At 40.2% G+C, this 19,086-nt stretch overlaps 1 protein-coding gene across 2 annotated transcripts in view; it reads left to right on the forward strand.

The window, feature by feature from the left end:
* The first annotated feature begins 943 nt into the window (after nt 1-943).
* The window catches only part of TTC39B (tetratricopeptide repeat domain 39B), a 154,036-nt gene continuing 135,893 nt past the window's right edge, over nt 944-19,086 (forward strand). Inside the window, exon 1 of one of the 2 annotated variants that reach the window (XM_007499587.3) lies at nt 944-1,295. In XM_007499587.3, the coding sequence (XP_007499649.1) occupies nt 1,254-1,295 (42 nt within the window). In that variant the 5' untranslated portion in view covers nt 944-1,253. The remainder of the gene's footprint in view (nt 1,296-19,086) is intronic. The other variant, XM_007499585.3, reaches the window with a different exon arrangement.

The raw sequence follows: 19,086 nt of genomic DNA on the forward strand, positions 1-19,086 counted from the left end.
AGCAATAACTACTTTTCTTTCAAATTAGGGCATATTTTGTTTAAAAAATAGAATTTCAAGGAAAAATTGTGACTCCGAAATGTGTGTAACAGATGTAAAACAAATAGGAAGATTAAAAATAAGGATGTTTGTTCATTAAACTGGACTTCATCTCTCCAGTTGGCTCTCCTCTCAGTTTCTAAATCTCATCCCAAGATGTGGGGATTGCAATTGGAGGAGACCATTAATATGACAGAATCACAGGTTTAGAATTCGAGGCGATCACCTCATCTGACCATCTCATTTTAAGAACGAGGAAGTTTTCGGTCAGGGATGTCCCGCTGAAGGTAACACTTGTCAACCAAACGCAGGTTCTCCAATTCCCATTTTAGCTTTAAACGACGTCATTTCAGAGAGAAGGAACCTGAGGTCCTGAGGGAGAAATTACTCTCTTGTGGTTGTACAGTGACTAAGTAGCTGAGTCGAAACCAGCTTCTTGGATTTAGTAGTCTTCCCACTACACCGCGCAGCCTGTGAGACTGAATCTAAGACCTCGATTTTGTTGGCACAGGGATCCTACTGGTCCTGGACTCTCATTATCCTTCATTAAACATCGAGTTTTTTTTTTTTTTTCCCCCATCTGGAAAGAACAAGCAAGCAGGGATGGAGCAATCTTCTCCACCTTTCTCAGCGTTTGCGTATGTGAGAGGAGGAGGCGAGAACAGCTATAGAGGGAAAGGGAAGTTGAGATGCAATGTAACTGGGAATATAGACAAATACAAAGCAGGTACACGACTCAGAGTTTTAGAGGCCACTCTAGACTTCGCGGGATGTGGTGGTGGTGGGGCACCGAACTACGGTTAAAGTCGCCAAGGTGAAGACCCGGCTGGAGCCGGGGTAAGTGGGAGGGGCTCGAGGAGGGGGCGGGGATGGAATCAGTAAACTGGTTTGCTGCGTAGGAAGAGGCGGGGGCGGGGCCTCAGATGGGTCCGACTGAATGAGCCCAAGAGGGAAATGGATGGAGTGAAGGGGCGGATCCTGGGGCTGGAGGAGTTGGGGAAGGCGGCTCCCCCTTCCCCTGAGGCCCCCGCCTCCTGTGGCCCCGCCCCCGAGTCCGCGCAAGCTGCGGAGTCGCGGAGCTGGGCGCACTAGGGTGCTCTGGGAGCAACGTTCGCGCCCACGGGCCACTACCCAGAGTTGAGAGGCGGCGGCCGCTCGGGGATCTCTGTCAAGTCGGGGGCAACAGCAGCCGCGGGAGAAGGACCAGTGAGAATATGGCGCTCGTAGGCAATGGAGCGGAGCAGGAAGCGGACGAGGTACGGGGTCGGGTAGTGGTACACAGTGGGGAAGGGGAAGACCAGGGAGGGGATCGGCGGGTCCCTCAGCCGCTGTCCCGCAGGTACTCCCTCCAGAACTCTGAGGGCCGGGGCCGCGTTAACCGAGCCACCGGGGGCAGCGGCAGGGCTGTGGGTGCTGGAGCTCCCGAGCGCGGAGCCCGAAGCTCTCTGCGGAGGCCGGGGGCACGCGCTGGGGAGCCAGCCCGGGGTTTGCTGAGGCCCGGAGCAAGGGTGGCTCCTTCCCGAAGGTGGTCGGGCAGGTGGCCCCGAGGCCAGGGTGAGGGCACTGGAGCGGTGGAGCGGCAAGTTTTGTGAGGGTGAGGGGAGAAACTTAAGAGCGAAGAGAGACCAGAGGAGAGGAAGAGGAAGGGGGGAAGGAGGAGGAAGAGAAGAAGAGGAGAATGGGAGGAGGGGGGAAGGAGGTAAAGGAGAGGAGGAGAAAGGGAAAGAGAGGTCTGGCAAAGAAGGCAGCGGTCCCTGGCTTAAATAGGTTGGAATCATTTCAGGGCTCTGCTTGTTCCTGGCCCTTGTGCACGTCCGAGAAGAGAGAGGAACGCCGTTTTTCCATCATAGATGTTTTGGAGGGGAGTAGAGCCTTGGATGAGGAGAGCCCTGCCATTTCTAGGGTTCTCCCCCTCACTCCCCAGGCTTGGATCGCCCTTGGCCTGGGAAAGACAGCCACACTGGGATGCCGAAGCAAAAGGAGGAGAAAGGAGGCAGGCGGGCCGGCGGGCGGACGGGCGGACCAGAGAATCATTCCTACCTCTTCCTTGCTCCCCCACCCCGTGTCTTTCTTATGGGCTCAGAAGAAGCCTGATGAGGGTGAGGGAAAGGAAAAGGAGGCTTGTGGGCTGTCAGTGTAAGGATACACCCTGCCTCATATTCACTTCCTCTTTCGTCCTGTCAGAACACCTTCAGGGCTAGCACTCCCGACCTGTTGATTTATTTGCTTCATCTTTCCGTATTTTTGGCAGCTGAGCGAGAAAGTGTAATTCATGATACTGTGTAAGTTGTGATGGACCAAGAAAACCGTCTGGATTTTGCATTTTGCTGGGTTTGGTTTCCATCAGAGGAAGCAGGTTTAATAATAAACACAGCTGAGGCTTTTTAATGCTTTGAAAGTTGCAAAGTACTTTTCATTTGAGCTTGGAAGTAGGCACTAGGAGTATTATTAGTTCTATTTTACAACTGAAGATACCTGAAGCTCAAGATTTAAGCAATTGCCTTGTATTTGCATCACTCAAGATGTCAAAAGATGGGGCTTTGAATGGGGAGCTTACTGACTTTGTGTCCAATATTATTCACTATGCTATTTTTAAGCCCTATCTAGCTGTGAATCTCCTATTTAGGCTTATCATCATTTTGATGTATTGAAGAATTTTATAGCCTGAACCTAACTTTTGATAGTACTTTTAATTACATTGCACAGTAATCTAGTAATGCCAAAATTATAACCACATATCCTAGTGATTAGTTGAAGCTCTTCATTACTTATGAAACTTGTAAACCACACATAAAGGCAAAAGATAAAATTAATTCTTTAAATGGATTTATTACCATTCAAATCTGTTTTTAGGACTTGTATACTTTTTAGTATTCATAGCTTTTGGCTCTCTTTTTGGTGTGATCTTGGGCAAGTTCCCTTTGTGCCTTGGTTTATTTTTCTCTGCACTTAGGGTAGTAAATACTTAACTTCTTCACTGGGTTTCAATGAGAAATGACATACTATATTGGATAGATAGATTCTAGGAAGGACAGTACTTTGGCAAATAGAGAATATATACATATATATGCACATATATATGTATTTTTTTAAACTCCTCTAGTGTCTGAAGAATAGCATTCTTTTTCTCTTTTATTGTGGCCTACTTTCCCATTTCAGATTTCTAATTTTTTCTTCCTAGATTGGTTTCTTTAGTTGTTTTCTTAAAATTACATTATCATTTTCATTGTCTTTATTCTTTCCATCAGGAAAAAATATATTGAATACTTAATCACTCTTGGTACTTTCTGTTCTTCATGACCTCATTTGGAGTTTTCTTGCAAAGATACTGGAATGGTTTGCCATTTCCTTTTCCCGCTCATTTTACAGGTGAGGAACTAAGGCAAATAGAGTAAAGTGACTTGTTAAGCATCCCACAGATAGTAAGTGTTTGAGGTCACTGTCTTCCAGACTGTTCTGGCATTCTCTTTACTTCCTCCCCTATCTGCCCTTCTGAAATTGTAGGGAAAAAGAAAATTACAGAAATTATCCTTACCTCTGGAAGTTGGAATCTATGAAAGACTGAATTGATTTATATGACCACATAAAATGATAGGCAAAAGAGTAAAACAAAATATTGCTAGACAGTAAATATTTGAAGAATATGTAGTATAGGAGCAGCTGGGTAGCTCAGTGGCTTGAGAACCAGACCCAGAGATGGGAGGTCTTGGGTTCAAATCCGGTCTCAGATATTTCCTAGCTGTGTGATCCTGGATAAATCACTTAACCCCCACTGCCTAGCCTTTACTACTCTTCTGCCTTGGAAACAATACTTAATATTGATTCTAAGCCAGAAGGTAAGGGTTTTAAAAATGTCCATAACCTATTTGTGAAATTTTCCTCCATAAGTTCTGTTATTCAGTTTACCCAGTCATCTGTCTGTGTATATCAGGGGTTCTTAATATTTTCTGTATCAGGGATCCCTGTGGCAGTATGATGAAGCCCTTTTCAGGATAGTATTTTCAAATAATTGAAGAAAATACTAAACAAATTAGAAACTGGTGAAAATAAAGGTATATATATATTTTTCCCATCCCAAGTTTGTAGACTCCTTGAGGTTTAGTTATGGATTCTTTGGAGATCTGTGGATCCCAGCTAAGATCTTTGGTTATGTACTTCACATTTCCCATTGTTTTTTCTATACTTGTCTCAACCCAGATATTTCCTCCACTATAATTTCTGTCACTTCCTCACTCTCAGCTCAAGAATAAGCATAAGAAATTTGTGTGAGGAAACAAATGTAGTAATGACATATTAACTTCAAGATGAACTAAGGCACAGGATCTGTTTGGGAAAAATAGTGCTCTTGGTGAATTTCTAATTTGGAAACATAAAGAATAGGGTTAAAAATAGGGAAAGGAAACATATACAGATCTTTAAGTTTGTCGTTTAGTCATTTTCAGTCTTGTATGACTCTTCATGACTCTATTTGGAGTTTTCTTGCCAAAGATACTGGAGTGGTTTATTTACCATTTGCTTGTCCAGCTCATTGTATAGATGAGGAAACTGAGGCAAAAAGGATTAATAAGTGCCTTGCCCAGGTTCAAACAGCTAATAAGTGTCTGAAGCTAGATTTCAACTCAGGAAGGTGAGTTTTCCTTACTTTAGTCCTGGCATTCTATCTACTTTGATACCTAGCTTTCCCAAGTTACTTCTCTGCCAAAAGTGTCTCCTTGAGTACTGTATGATTTCTTCACTGGATTCAATTCAGTGAACATTTATTTTATTTTATTTTAAATTTATTTTTATTATCATGTAAAACACACTTGCATATTGGTCATTGTTGCAAGACCACACTCATATATAATCAAAACCCCAAAATAAAACCATAAATACACTGATGTGAATGATAGTGTGCTTTGATTCACATCAATCTGACTATAATAGTTCTTTCTCTGGAGGTAGATAGCACTCCCTGTTCCTGTCCCAGGGTTCATCCCATATCATTGCATTGCTGAGAGGAACCAAGTTTTCACAGATGATCAGCATACATTATTTCTGTTATTGTGCATAGCGTTTTCCCTGTTCTGCTTATTTCGCTCTGAAATCAGTTCTTGTAGATCTTTCCAGCCTTTTCTGAAATCATCTTGCTTATCATTTCTTATAGTACAATAGTATTCCATCACCAACTTGAATCATAATTTTTTCAGCCATTCCTCAAGTGATGGATATCTCCTCAATTTCTAGTTCTTTACCTCAGTGAACATTTAAAGAAGCTTTTAGCAGTTCTTCATTAAGTTCTGTAGAAGTAAAAAAAAAATGAATTCTGCTTCCTAATAACTCCTAATTTAGTTGGAGAGAAAAAAGATATATGATTCATCTAGGGAAAAGTTCTAGGACCAGAGAATGCAGACATCTACCTGGATAGACTGTTAAGGCTTGTTTGTAGAGAAATGCTCCTTTGCAGATGGGCAGAAGAGCTTTCCCCTTTATTCCTGGTGACATTTTATAGTATATGAGAAAGTTAAGGAGAAATTACCAAGTTACTGTAAACCTTTGGAAAGATTTTCCAATGTTTTCTGATCATATTTTGTCTTTTATAATTGGGAAATTGTTAGGGGAAATGATTTTGAAATTTTCTTATGAAGTACCTGGCTTGATGTAATAGAGTATATTAAAAGTGTCAATATTGGGATGGATAAATTGATATTAATGTGCTTTTTTTCTAGGTACTTGGAGTGGAAGTGGGGATGCAGGAAGGTAAAGGGTGAATAGAGAAGGCCTGGGTGATTCAAAGCCCAGGCTTTGTTTTAGAAAGCTTAATGTTGACAGATTTAATCCTGGTTTGGATAAGCCTTTTTTTTTTTAAGTTAGCTTAATTAAGTTTAGATAAAATTGAAGAGAACAGGTTAAAAATACTATAAAAATAACCCCTATGACTCAATTTTTCTTTTAGGGTTGAGTCAAGTATGTAAATTAAAATATGTAAATTGATAATATATGTTTACTAATAGAAAAATATATTAATTTATCAGGAGCCTCAACTTATGCCCAGGGTAACAAACTTGCCTTTTGTACAATATTTTATATTTTGGTCTTTCTTGAAGTTCTATCTATTCTTAAAGACCCAGCTCAAATGTCACCTCTTAACGAGGCAGTAAATTTTAATTTTAATGGCTCAAGGATCATAAGATCATATTTTTTGAGCTGGAAGAGACCTTAGAGATCATTTAGTCAAATAATCTCAGTTTACAGATATGGAAACTAAGGCCTATAGTTATTGAGTGACTTTCTTAAGGCCATGAGTATATTAAATAATAGAGGTAGGATTTGAATCCTCTTAAACTCCAAAAGCAGTAACCTTTCCACTGAGTCATGACATGGGTTTGAATCTCAACTGTCTCACTTATTACTTACCTGGGAAAGTAATTTAAGCCCTATAGGTCTCAGTTCCCTTATTTGTAAAATGAGGGAATTAGGTTAGATAGCCTCTGAGGTCCCTTCCAGTTCCAACTATGGGATCATTCATATATGTGTGTATATGCATATCTCTGACTATGATTTTATCAAGCCTTCTTAGATTCTTGTCACAAGATAAGCTCTCTTCCGAATTCACATGGTATAGCATTTTGTTTATCCTTTTCTTATAGCATCAATCATAGTCTTCTTTATTTTTGTATTTTTATATACTTGTCTTCCCAACCAAAAGGTAAAAGTTTTTTTTTTCTTTGAGGGAAGGGCCTGTGGCTTATTTTATTTTATCTTTTATAGTTTGTAGCACATAATGCTGAATAAGACACCTTTGCCCTAATCAAGGGGCAGGCATAATATAAAGAAAAATGCAGAGAGAGACTTTTGACTGTTTTTATGAATATATATGTATAGTTTAAATGTCAGAAAATTATACTTTTTGTGTCATGTAGGCATGTAGGCATGATATAATGATGGAAAGATCACTGACTTTAAGTCTAGTCCTAAGACCTGGCTTGAATCCTAGCTCAGGTATTTTATTCCTTTTGGGTTTTGGGTAGGTCATCTCTTTAAGCCTCAGTTTCCTCATCTCTAAAATAAGAATAATGTTTGTAACTACATACTTCAAATGCTTGTTTTAAGAAAAGTGCTTTTTAAACCTTGAAGTGCTACATAAATGTGAATAGTTGTTTGTGTTGATGTGACATTGAGGTTATTATTTTGAGAGATTCAGGTTGCATGTTTTCTAGTGAAGACTGCTAGCACCCATGAGTCTGATTTTTAAATGTAACTTAGGGTCTGGATAAAGCCTTGTCTTGACTCTATTAGCACAGTACCTTACACATAATGGGTACTCAATAAATATTTGTTGAACAGAAAGATCTGCTACTCAGAATTCTTTTGGGCTTTTGGTTTTCCTTACCTTCTGCTAATCATCATTTTCAGTGAGAGTGGTCATCTCTGGAAGAGTCTTGAAATTGCTGGGTATTTGTTGTAGAGATAGGAATTCTTTAGAACATAAGCTTTTATCTTCTTTCCATGTTTATCTTACTGTTTTAAATAAATATCACAGTTATTCATTGTGAAGACCTACCTACTAGATCTCTCTGCCCTTGCTTACATAATGATTCTGACAACCTTGTTTGATGAGAAGGGAGATTTGGTATCTCATTTTCTGTTCTCCTAAACTATTTTTTTTTTTAAATTTTACATGAAATCTGTGGTTTCTTCAGTGTAGGAAGTGAGCAGGAAGGGCCTTTCTTTTTTCTTTTCCTTTTGCTCCCTGAAATTATTATTGTGAAAGTGAGTTACAGCATCTTCTAGTCACCGTCATTTCTAGTCTGTAATTCATGGGGTGTCAAGGGAGGGAAGATGGGGAGGAAAATGGAGCTTGTCCCTGAGAACTAGACTGGGATGCCTGGGGGCGGGAGTGGCTCCAATCATGTCTTTAGAAGGGCTGGAGCTAAAGACTAAAGGCCAATGGCTGCTGCTGAAACTGGAGTTTTGTCCAAATACCATAATTTCTATATACTACAACCAAGTAAAAATATGAGCTTTTCTAGAAACAGACAAAAAAGGGGTCTTTTAGTTGAAACTGCACAATTTGGCTAAGTGATAAAACTACAAAAGTCCAAACTACAAATTCTAAATTCTAAAGAAGATCAGCTTAAAGAACAGATTTGTAGTCTGTTACAACAATTGATATGCTAAAGTTAGTCAAAATTAGTAATGCAGTAATTTATGAATAATTGGATCAATTGTTTAAGATGCTAATGCAAATATATTAGAATTGAAAGACTTAAGGTTTAAGTGGTTAGGATAAATTCTTGAGAAAATATCTAGATTACCTTTTTACATCAACATGTCAATCTTTCCTGTAGATATTTCTATGTGAACCATAATATATCCATGATATAAATTTAGGATCACATTTTGAAAAGTTAAGTATATTAACTCTTCAAAGGAGATTATTTAGAGTTTATTAGATACAAACTTGATGATTCATTCTGAGTCCTCACCCTCCCCCCTTCTCCTGTTATAGCAAGTTACCTGTTACCCTTCCCTTTTAATACTGCAGTAAAAAAGATTCTTAGAGAGCACTAAAAAATTCTGTCATAAGTAGGATTATTCTAAATTTAAACACATTCTAAAATAGGATAGGATAGTTTCTCACCACTACAATGTATATATATTGTAGTCTCTCGGAGATCGAGAAAGACTATTGTCTTTGTGCAGTTTCATCTACGGTGTACCCTCATGTGGCTTTGGAGTCCAAAGGCTGAGGCGCAGAGTTTGTGGCACATGGGGCCTGGGACGCCAGTTGTTATGGGAGGTGCGGCTGTGGCCTGGTGTCGACGTTCACGCGCAGCGGCAAGACGTCGACGTTGCTCATCTTCAAAGGTGGCAGCGGCATGGTGAATGTGGGTTCGCCAGCTGCTTCTGTCAGAGGCAGAGAGTTCTAGTTGCTTTGGTGTAATGCCAGCCCACTTCAAGTTGGACTTTAGCTGATCCTTGAATCTTTTCTTTGGTCGGCCTTGTTTCCTGAGTCCAGCTGACAGTTCACCATAGAATACCTGTCTTGGTATTCGCTGTGGGTCCATGCGGATGATGTGTCCAGACCATCATAGCTGGGTTTTGAGGACCATGACTTCGATGCTGGTGGAGTTGGCTCTGTCGAGGACTTCCTGGTTGGTGATTTGGTCCTGCCATTGGATCCTCATGATTGACCAGAGGGAGCGTTGGTGGAATTGCTCCAGCTGTTTCATGTGCTTCCGGTACAGTGTCCATGTCTCACAGCCGTACAGGAGCAAGCTGAGGACCACTGCGTTATACACTTTGAGCTTCGTCGCAGTGCTTACACCTCTGTGTTGGAGGACTTTGGAGCGCAGCTGCCCGAGTGCCTGGCTGGCCTTTTGGATCCTGGCATTAATTGGTCTAGGGACCCGTTGTTGGTGATGGTGCTGCCCAGGTACTTGAAGGTGTTGACGTTAGAAAGCTGCGTGCCATCGATTGTAATGCACAGCTGGTTCCTTGGCCTCCCTGGTGCAAGTTGGAACAGCACCTCTGTTTTGCGGAGGCTGATAGTCAGGCCAAACAGTTTTGTTGCGGTGGAGAACCTGTCCACAATGGTTTGGAGATGATTTTCTTGGTGGGTCATGAGAGCACAGTCATCTGCAAAGAGAGCTTCCAGGATGAGTCTCTCTGCTGTCTTTGTTTTTGCAGTTAGGCGGCGAAGGTCAAATAGCGAGCCATCCAGTCGGTATTTGATGTAGATGCTCAGGTCTAGATCCATCACAGCATGTTGTAATACTTGGGTGAAAAATAGGTTGAATAGTACTGGAGCGAGGACACAGCCTTGTTTCACGCCATTGGAGATGTTGAAGCAATTGGAAGTCTCTCCACCAGATAGGACTTCCCCTGTCATGTCGACATGAAAGAGCTGGATCAGTTTGACGAATTTTGCTGGGCAACTGAGCTTGCTGAGGATCACCCACAGTGTGTCCCTGTTCACTGTGTTGAACGCCTTTGTCAGGTCTATGAAGACAATGTAGAGACTCAGGTTCTGCTCAAGGCATTTTTCCTGCATTTGCCTCATCGTGAAGACCATGTTGATGGTGCTGCGATCTGGTCAGAAGCCACATTGTGATTCAGGCAGGTTCTGCTCTGAAAGAGATGACAGGAGTCTGTTGAGTATGACACGGGCGAGGATCTTTCCAGCAGTGGAGAGTAGTGAGATGCCTCTGTAGTTGTCACAGGCTGCTCATAAGCCTTTGTTCTTGTATAGGGCTACAATGGAAGCAGATCTGGGTTCTGGGGGCATTTCTTCCTAACCCTTTCACTTAATTAAATTATTCTGTACCTAGCTATGAAATGTTTTGTTACCCATCTCCTAAGTAATTGTGATTGATTGTGAAAGCTGACCAAAAGTAACAATGATTCTCCTAATTGGTCAACCCTTAAGTCAGGAGGGACTAACCTCCAAATCCCCCTACTCATGTCATTTATCTTCATCTCTGTTGTGGCAACGTTGTTTCTTGACTATCTCCTTAGGCTTCGCATCTATTGTTAGGTTCTATGGAAACTTTGTTGAGAAATGATTGTGTGCCAAGAAAGCATATACTCACTGAACCTATAAAATAAATCAATCCCTGTGCTATGGCAGAGCACTGTGTGATGCCTGACACGGGATTGAGCATACAGTGCCTCTCATCATTTATCTGACTGAATTATCACACTCTAGACAGAAGGACCCTTCCCTCTGAGAGACTGCTGGCTCAGCTCTCAACAGGGTTTGGGGTGGCCTTGGGTGAGAGTTCAATCTGGGGGCTGCTTAGCTTTCAGAGAGGCCCAAAAGGCTTTGTGGTCTGCCTGGCCTCTTGGCTCACTCTCTCCAATAACACATGTATTGGAGGCAGAACTCTTCCTACCACAGCATACACACACATACATACATACATACATACATACATACATACATGCATGCATGCATGCACAGCACAGGATAGCTACATACTGGATAGCCACAGGCCTTTCTGGAGCATTGGGTGTCCCATGGTACCGTAATACCTCTCTGATGTCAGTTTGTCCTCCTGGGTGACCACGGAGACAGGGACCACGCAGACTGTTATAGAGTTTGATCTGATGGCTCCTGGAGTTTTACCTGTATAGCTGATGATCAGGGCAGGGCTCAGCATGGGTGCCAGAATCACATCCAAGTTCTGCTTCTTCCAATGGGTGATGGTGCTGTGATGGTATTCCTCAATTTTGTGATGTATGTTGCAGTGGATAGTGGCCAGTCTTGGGAGCTGAGGCCAGATGAGAATGGCTATCAGTCCTTTAAGCTAACAGGGCATCTTGAGGATGATGGTCAGGGCCCCCAGGCATGGATATAGTTCATTTTGAAGTTTTCCAGGAAGGCCTTGCCTCCATCCTAGAAGAGTTCACTGGCTGTTAGCACCTGCATGGCCTGAAGGATGCTGGAGGCTTTGAATGGGACAAGCATGTACCCAGTGGCCTCCTGTAGCACCTTGGTCTCCAGTCCTGATTGCTTCATGGAGGGGCTGTACATGGTATATATGTCAGGCTCATAGTAGCTAATCTGTAAGGGCTTTGAACTGGCATAGATTGCCTCCCTGAAGGGCACAAGGGGCACCATGGAGTCCAGGTGGAGCATGGCAGTGTTCCTGCAAGCACAAAGCAAAGCTGTCTACATCCCTGGCCATGGTGAATGCTGCTGTGGGGTGGGCCAGCTTCCCACAGGGGATGGGGTCTTGGAGGTGGGATGGTGTCAGCGAAATTATAGGATGGGACACAGCTTTCACATTCAACCCACAGCACAGGTTTCATAGGATAAACTGCTCCGCCTTGGCTGAGGCCTGGCTTTATTTTATACTATCATGATTACACATCTATTTTGCACACAGTTGCATTCTCAACATACATGTTTCCATGGAACCTAACAACAGACAGGAAGCCTAGGGAGATCCTAGTCATCGAAACATTGTTGCTAAGTGCAGGATCAGAGGGTGGAATTAACATGACCCAGATATAGGTTAGGGAATTCAGAGCACAGATTTGCCAGAAGTTTTTATGCCTAGAAAAGAGGGTCCTATTTAAGTGAGTATGTAAGAATCCTTAGATTTAATTTTGTAAGTGGGCTCTCCTGGTAATATCCTAGGGGGACAGGGTGGGACATCTTTATTAACCCTGCAAGCATGTTGCTCTCATCTATTTTTCCTGGGGCTAAGTAAGAATAATAATCATGGCAATTCTAATAATAAGGGGATGTTAATAATGAAAGTCACTTAGGGGGGTTTCAGTGAATGTTTCCATCCTTCCTGAGGGCTGCTTTTCAGTCCCTGGTTTCCCTCTGGACCGTGTCAAACAGCATGGTCTTTGATGGCTTCTGGCAGAATGCCTGCTGTCCACTGATGCTTATTGATCCTGGTCATGGGCCCCACAGACATGGTGAATGCCAGCTGTCCATTGATGCTTGTTGATCTTGTTTAAGATAGCCTTGAGTCCACAGATGCCACAGAAGACTGAAGAGAATCAGGTGTTGCCCCTAATATTGGTGCCCAAGTCCAAGATAGAGTCTATGAGAGCATCCTTCTAACCTGAAGATCCACCAGGGGTCTTGGCAGTGTTCATGGGGTTTAGGGTATGACCAAATATGGGGTTGGTACAGTTGTAGCTGAACATGGACTGGGGAACATTGATGTGTCCACCACTATGGAATCCTCTGTGGTTGGGAAACCCATATTGCAGGACAGGCCCAGGGTAGAGGAAGTACTCCTTGAGACTGATGGGGACCCCATAGAGTAGGCTGCTGGCCTTGAGCTGCTGGGCCTTGCAGTTGGTAATGAAGTTGATCTCCCTCCTTGGTTACCTCCCAGGCCTTATCCACGTTGCTGTAGATGGTGGCTTCTGGGAATGATTCTTGACTTTTGAGTTTCTGGGCCATCTGGGTGAGGGGCAGGGCCAGTACAGTTTCTACCTTTTGGTTCTGGATATGGAAGGCTTGCACAGTCTGGCCCATTGTTCTCCATGAACCCATGCTGGTGACTGGTTTTGTTTAACTCCTGTTAGAGCCCTTCCATGGCCCAGCAGCATAGTGCCTTGGCTGCCATCAACAGACAACTTGCCAGAGCTGCCCCTGTGGGCACCACCAACTGGGATCCCCAGTGCAGCTCCTCCAGGGCCATGAACACTCTTTACCTGGGCTGGAAGATGGACAAATGGATGGATGAACTTACCTTCTTTGCAATTTATAGTTCTTAGAAAGTTACCTCAGGGGTGATGAGAAGGGATGTGACTGGCCAAGGGTCATACATAGAGCCAGTATGTTTAGAGATGGTACTTAAATCTATGTCTTACTGGCTGATAGCTCAGCTTTCTATCCATTTTGATGTGCTTCCTTTCTTCATTATTTAAAAAAAATATATTCTTGAATTCAATTTCCATTTAGTCATTTTTTTTCACTTATGTTGTCTTTATATATTTAGTTTTTGGTTCTGAGATTTTAACTTTGTATCAGTGTACACATCTTTTCATGTTTCTCTGAATTCCTCACATTTCTCATTTCTTTCTGAATAGTAATACTCCATTACACTAATTTACCCTAATTTTTTCAGTTATTTCCCAATAGGTGAGTACCCATTTTGTTTGTAGGTTTTTCCAATCACAAAAAATGTTGTCTTAATATTTTGGTGTATATTGTTTTTTTTTTTTTTGATTCTGACTTCTTGGGGGGTGCATCTAAGGTATGTGTAGTTAGTCATTTGTATAATTACAAATTTATTTTCAGAATGATTAGAGCATTTCAACTCTACCAACAAATTATTTGTAGGTTCATCTTACTATATAGATCCATATATTTTAAAAATATTTTACTAGAAAGGGGACATGTAATTGTCAGGACCTGTCTTTCCTAGGACAAAGCCAGGAGAATGGAATATGTAGTAAACTCTGACTTGTGTATTTCCAATGCCCCCCCCCCCCCCCCTTTTTGGTGACTATACTTAGTACGATGCAATCAGAATAGAATCTAGTAGTTTTTTTTTCACTTTTGAGTTTTCAAAGTTCAGTTTTAAAGTAATAATTGCAAATTATACTAAAATACTTAGAAAAAACATAGTCATACATATTTTAGGAATTACTTAAGTCTCTGCTCATCTTATTTTTACACAAACTCGTATATTTAGCACCTAAAATATAGATGTGGCTTTATTTAACTTGAATGCTCATTTTTCTGTGATGGTAACTAGATTCTTTTCTAGAAAAATTATATTGTTATCTTTTGTTGCTATCCCACCTACATTTTCCAATATATTCCTCCTGCTCTCCTCTGTCCAGAGAATGATTCTTTGGGAAGTAAAGTTAAGCAATTGAATGAAAAAATGTGAAATTATATTCAATGTGCTGTATCTGAAGTACCTCATGTCTGCCAAGAAGAGATACCTTCCCACATTTCTTTTTTAGAGCCAGGATTGGTCATTATAATTCCACAGCATTCAGTTTAGAGTGTTTTTTTGTTGGTCTTTCCATGTATATCATTGTTGTCATTATGTATATTATTTTCTGTTTACTTTGCATTAGTTCATATGTCATCACATTTTGTTATATTAACTATATTAGTAGTCAATTCTAACTGTGATATTCCATTTCATTCCATTACTACCTGTATAATTGAAAATCTGTTACCCTAAAAAAGAACTACATTTCCTGGGAGCCCACTGACTTCCTGATTATGTACTTCCTGTAGACAGAGGATATTAGTGAGTGAGCAGTCCTCTTGGCACTCTGCTTTGGCTTGCAGTGAGCATGGTGGCAGTGCAGAGATTTTAAATGGGCTAATCAGCCATTGGCACGTGGTCTTTATTTTGTATCCTCTTTATTCCTTTATTTCTAATGATCATTAATGAATCTCTTAAAATATAATTTTATTATTGAACATTAATTTTAACTTTTATACTACCTATGGAAGTCCCCCAAGGCTGTTTCCTGGGCCTCTCTTACTTCTATATAACCTCATTTGGTGATCTCATCAGTGCCCTTGAGTTCAGTTATCATCTCTGATTATATTTAGCCCTAGTCTTTTCTCATTTACAACTGCCTCTTGGGCCTCTCACTGGACATCTCCGACTGGATGGTTTTATATCTCAATGTCAGTGTGTCTAAGCTAGAATTCATTATCTTTTATCCCAAGTCCTTCCTCTCTTTTAAACCTATTATTCTTGAGACCACCGTTGTTCTCTCAGTCATCTACAATGATAATCTTAGTGTTATTCTCACTTCTCATTCACACTCCACATATGTAATCTGTTGCAAATTTTTGTCCTTTCCTCCTTTATAACACCTCTAGCATATTCTCTTCTTTCCACTTATGCAGTCATAACCCTGGTTCTGCCCTATTGACCTCTTGCCTGAACTGTGGAAGTAGCAATTTGTCTCTTTGCCACGTTATCTTTCCTCCACTGAATGAGGATGATTTTTCTTTTTTAATGATATATTTTTATTTATTTCATTGAATATTTCCCAATTACAAGTACATTTTAAAAAAATGTTTAAAAGATTTTTGAATTCCAAATTCTCTCCCTCTCAACTGCCCCTTCCCCTCCTTAAGAAGACAAGCAATTTGACTGATTAAACGTGAGGACATGCAAAATATTTCCATCTTAAATATGTTGCAAAAGAAAAGACAACAAAAAAAAACTCCAAGAAGAAGAAAGAAAATTTAAAAAATGCTTCAATTTGAATTGAGTCTATCAATTCTCTCAGGTGGAGATCATTTTTCATCATGAGTTCTTTGGAATCATTTGGGATCATTGTCTTGACCAGAGTAGCTTTGTCTTTCACAGTTTATCATCCTTACAATATTGATATTACTGTGTTCTCCTCGTTCTACCCTTTGCATCAGCCCATATAAGTCTCCCCAGGTTTTTCTGAACCAGAGGATGATTTTTCTAAAGCAAACACTCAACCATATTCCTTATCCCTCTCTCCCTTGTTCAAAGAGGTCCAGAGTCTCCCTTTTTCCTCTAGAGTCCAATAATGCCTCAGCATTTAATGCTCTTCGTAATCTGGCACATTCCTACCTTTCCAGTCTTTTCACATTTTATTGTCTTTCTTGGACTACTTGCAGTTCCTTTGCTGTGATCTTCTATTTATCTTATTTGTGCCTTTTCACTGGCTATCCTGAGTACCTGTCAGTACTTTTGTAATTTCCTTGGCTTCTTTTAAGATTTTAGCTCACAGCTTACCTTCTGTGTGAGGCCTTCTTCCTCCCTCCTCAGTACTTTTCTTATGTATTATCTTCCATTTAATCTGTATGAATCTTGTATGATTCTAGATATTTATGTATCTTCTCTCCCCTCATTAGAATGAATGTTCCATGAGGGCAGAGACTTTTTTCCCCTTTGTTTTTCTAGCCCTTAGTGCCAAGTCTGACACACAATAGAATAATAATATTAATACTTATAGACGAATCTATGAGAAAAACCACTATCCACATTCAGAGGAAACACTGTGGAAGTAAAAACACCAAAGGAAAACAACTGCTTGAATACATGGGTCAAAGGGATATGGTTGGGGATGTAGATTAAATGAACATTCTAGTGCAAACATCAACAATATGGAAATGGGTTCTGATCAAAGACACAAGTAATACTCAATGAAATTGCGCATTGGCTGCGGGAAGGGTAGATGGGGGGGCGGAATAATGTGATAATTGTTACCAAGGAATAATGTTCTAAATTGGCTAAATAAACTAATTTAAATGGGGGTAAAAAAGCTGTGATTACTGGAAAATGTTTTTATTATCTAATACTTGGACTATGTATTAGTTTCCCTGACTCTAATCACTCTGCTCCCTTGTTCCCATGATTCCACACTCTTCTGCTTGATTAATTTTTCAAATGTACAACTCTGAAATTACAAAATTTGTTGGTATATATTTGGGCAAAATAACTCCTAGTAATTGCTTTGGTTTCATCTTAATTAGTGGTAAATTCACCCTATAAATTTTTGATGCTAGTGATTTGGTTTTCTTCTTTTTAAAAATGATTAACCAATGGTTTATCAACTTTTTTTCATAAAACCAACTCTTGATTATTTCGATGGCTTTCTTATATTCAATTTTGTTAGTTTCACCGTTAAATTTTAGAATTTTCAATTTAATATTTAACTCTAGATTTGTATGCTCAATTCATTGATCTGTTCTTTCACAATTATATCAATATAAGCACTTAGAGATATACATTTTCCAGTAATCACAGCTTTTTTACCCCCATTTAAATTAGTTTATTTAGCCAATTTAGAACATTATTCCTTGGTAACAATTATCACATTATTCCCCCCCCCCCCCCCCCCCCATCTACCCTTCCCGCAGCCAATGCGCAATTTCATTGAGTATTACTTGTGTCTTTGATCAGAACCCATTTCCATATTGTTGATGTTTGCACTAGAATGTTCATTTAATCTACATCCCCAACCATATCCCTTTGACCCATGTATTCAAGCAGTTGTTTTCCTTTGGTGTTTTTACTTCCACAGTGTTTCCTCTGAATGTGGATAGTGGTTTTTCTCATAGATTCCTCCAAGTTGTTCAGGGTCACTGCATTGCCACTAATGGAGAAGTCCATTAAATTCAATTGTACCACAGGGTATCAATCCCTGTGTATAATGTTTTCCTGGTTCTGCTCCTTTCATTCTGCATCAATTCCTGGAGGTTGTTCTAGTTCCCATGGAATTCCTACACTTTATTATTCCTTTGAGCACAATAGTATTCCATCACCAACATATACCACAATTTGTTCAGCCATTCCCCAATTGAAGGGCATCCCCTCATTTTCCAATTTTTTGCCACCACTAAGAGCGCAGCTATGAATATTTTTGTATGGTAATCACAGCTTTTGCTGAATCTCCTAAGTTTTGATATGTTGTCTCATTAAGATTTTCCTTAATCATACTATTATTTCTATGACTTGTTCTTTATATTCATTTATTTGAGATTGTTATGTAGCCCCCAGTTAATTTTTATTTGTTGATTCTATGGTCCCTTATTAAATATCATTTTTATTGCATTATGGTCTGAAAAGGATACATTTAAATTGTCTACTTTTTTGTATTTAATTATAAAATTTTTGTGTCTTGATAGATGGGTGAATACTTACAAAAATATAAATGGCCTAGACCAACTGAGGAGGAAATTGAATATTTAAATAAACCTATTTTAGAAAAATAAATTGAATAGGCCAAATGCCAAATGTATAACTCTGATAATTTTTTATCTCCTCCCCCCATCAAAAACCCATTACTTATAGAATCAAATCCAAAGAAGAGTTAGTAAGTAACAGAGGAAAGGTAGAAGAATTAAGGACTGAAAAAGGTTCCCTATGAAAGGTAGGATTTTAGCTGGCATTTGAAGTAAGTCAGGGAAGACAGAAGGCAGAGATGTGGGAGGAGAGCATTTTAGGCATTTTGGAGAACAGCTGAAGAAATGCTGGGAGCCAATGAGAGGGAATGTCTTTGTGAACAGTAAGGAGGTCAATGTCACTGAATTGAAAAGTATGGAGTCTATGTTATATTACTTGCTTTTTCAAGGGATGGGAGAGGGATGGCAGGGAGGGAGAGAATTTAGAATTCAAAATAAAAAAAAAGAATGTTAACTTTTTACATGTAATAGGGAAATAGTTAATGAAATAAATAAAATATATATAAAAAAAGATAGGTGGACAGTAAAGTATAAGAAAGAAATTTTAGAAAGGGCTTCAGACACCACACAGGATTTTATATTTGATCCTGGAGGTGATAGGGTGCTGCTGGAATTTATTGATTATAGAATGACATTGCCAGACCTGTGCTTTAGGAAAATCGCTTTGGTGACTGAGTGGTAGGTGGACTGGAGTGGGTAGGGACTTGTGGCCAGGAAAATAATCATTAGGAAGTTCTGAGATGTCTATGACTTCTGAATCTGACAGTTAAAGATCTTTCAAAATAGAAGTATTCTGCCTTTCTGGTCTTACCTCATACTCTTTCCTTTCCCTGACTCATGTACCGAACAGATTGGACAAGGCTCTTGGATTTTCCTTGATAACT

The sequence above is a fragment of the Monodelphis domestica genome, chromosome 7 (assembly GCF_027887165.1).
Source record: "Monodelphis domestica isolate mMonDom1 chromosome 7, mMonDom1.pri, whole genome shotgun sequence".
NCBI lineage: Eukaryota > Metazoa > Chordata > Mammalia > Didelphimorphia > Didelphidae > Monodelphis > Monodelphis domestica.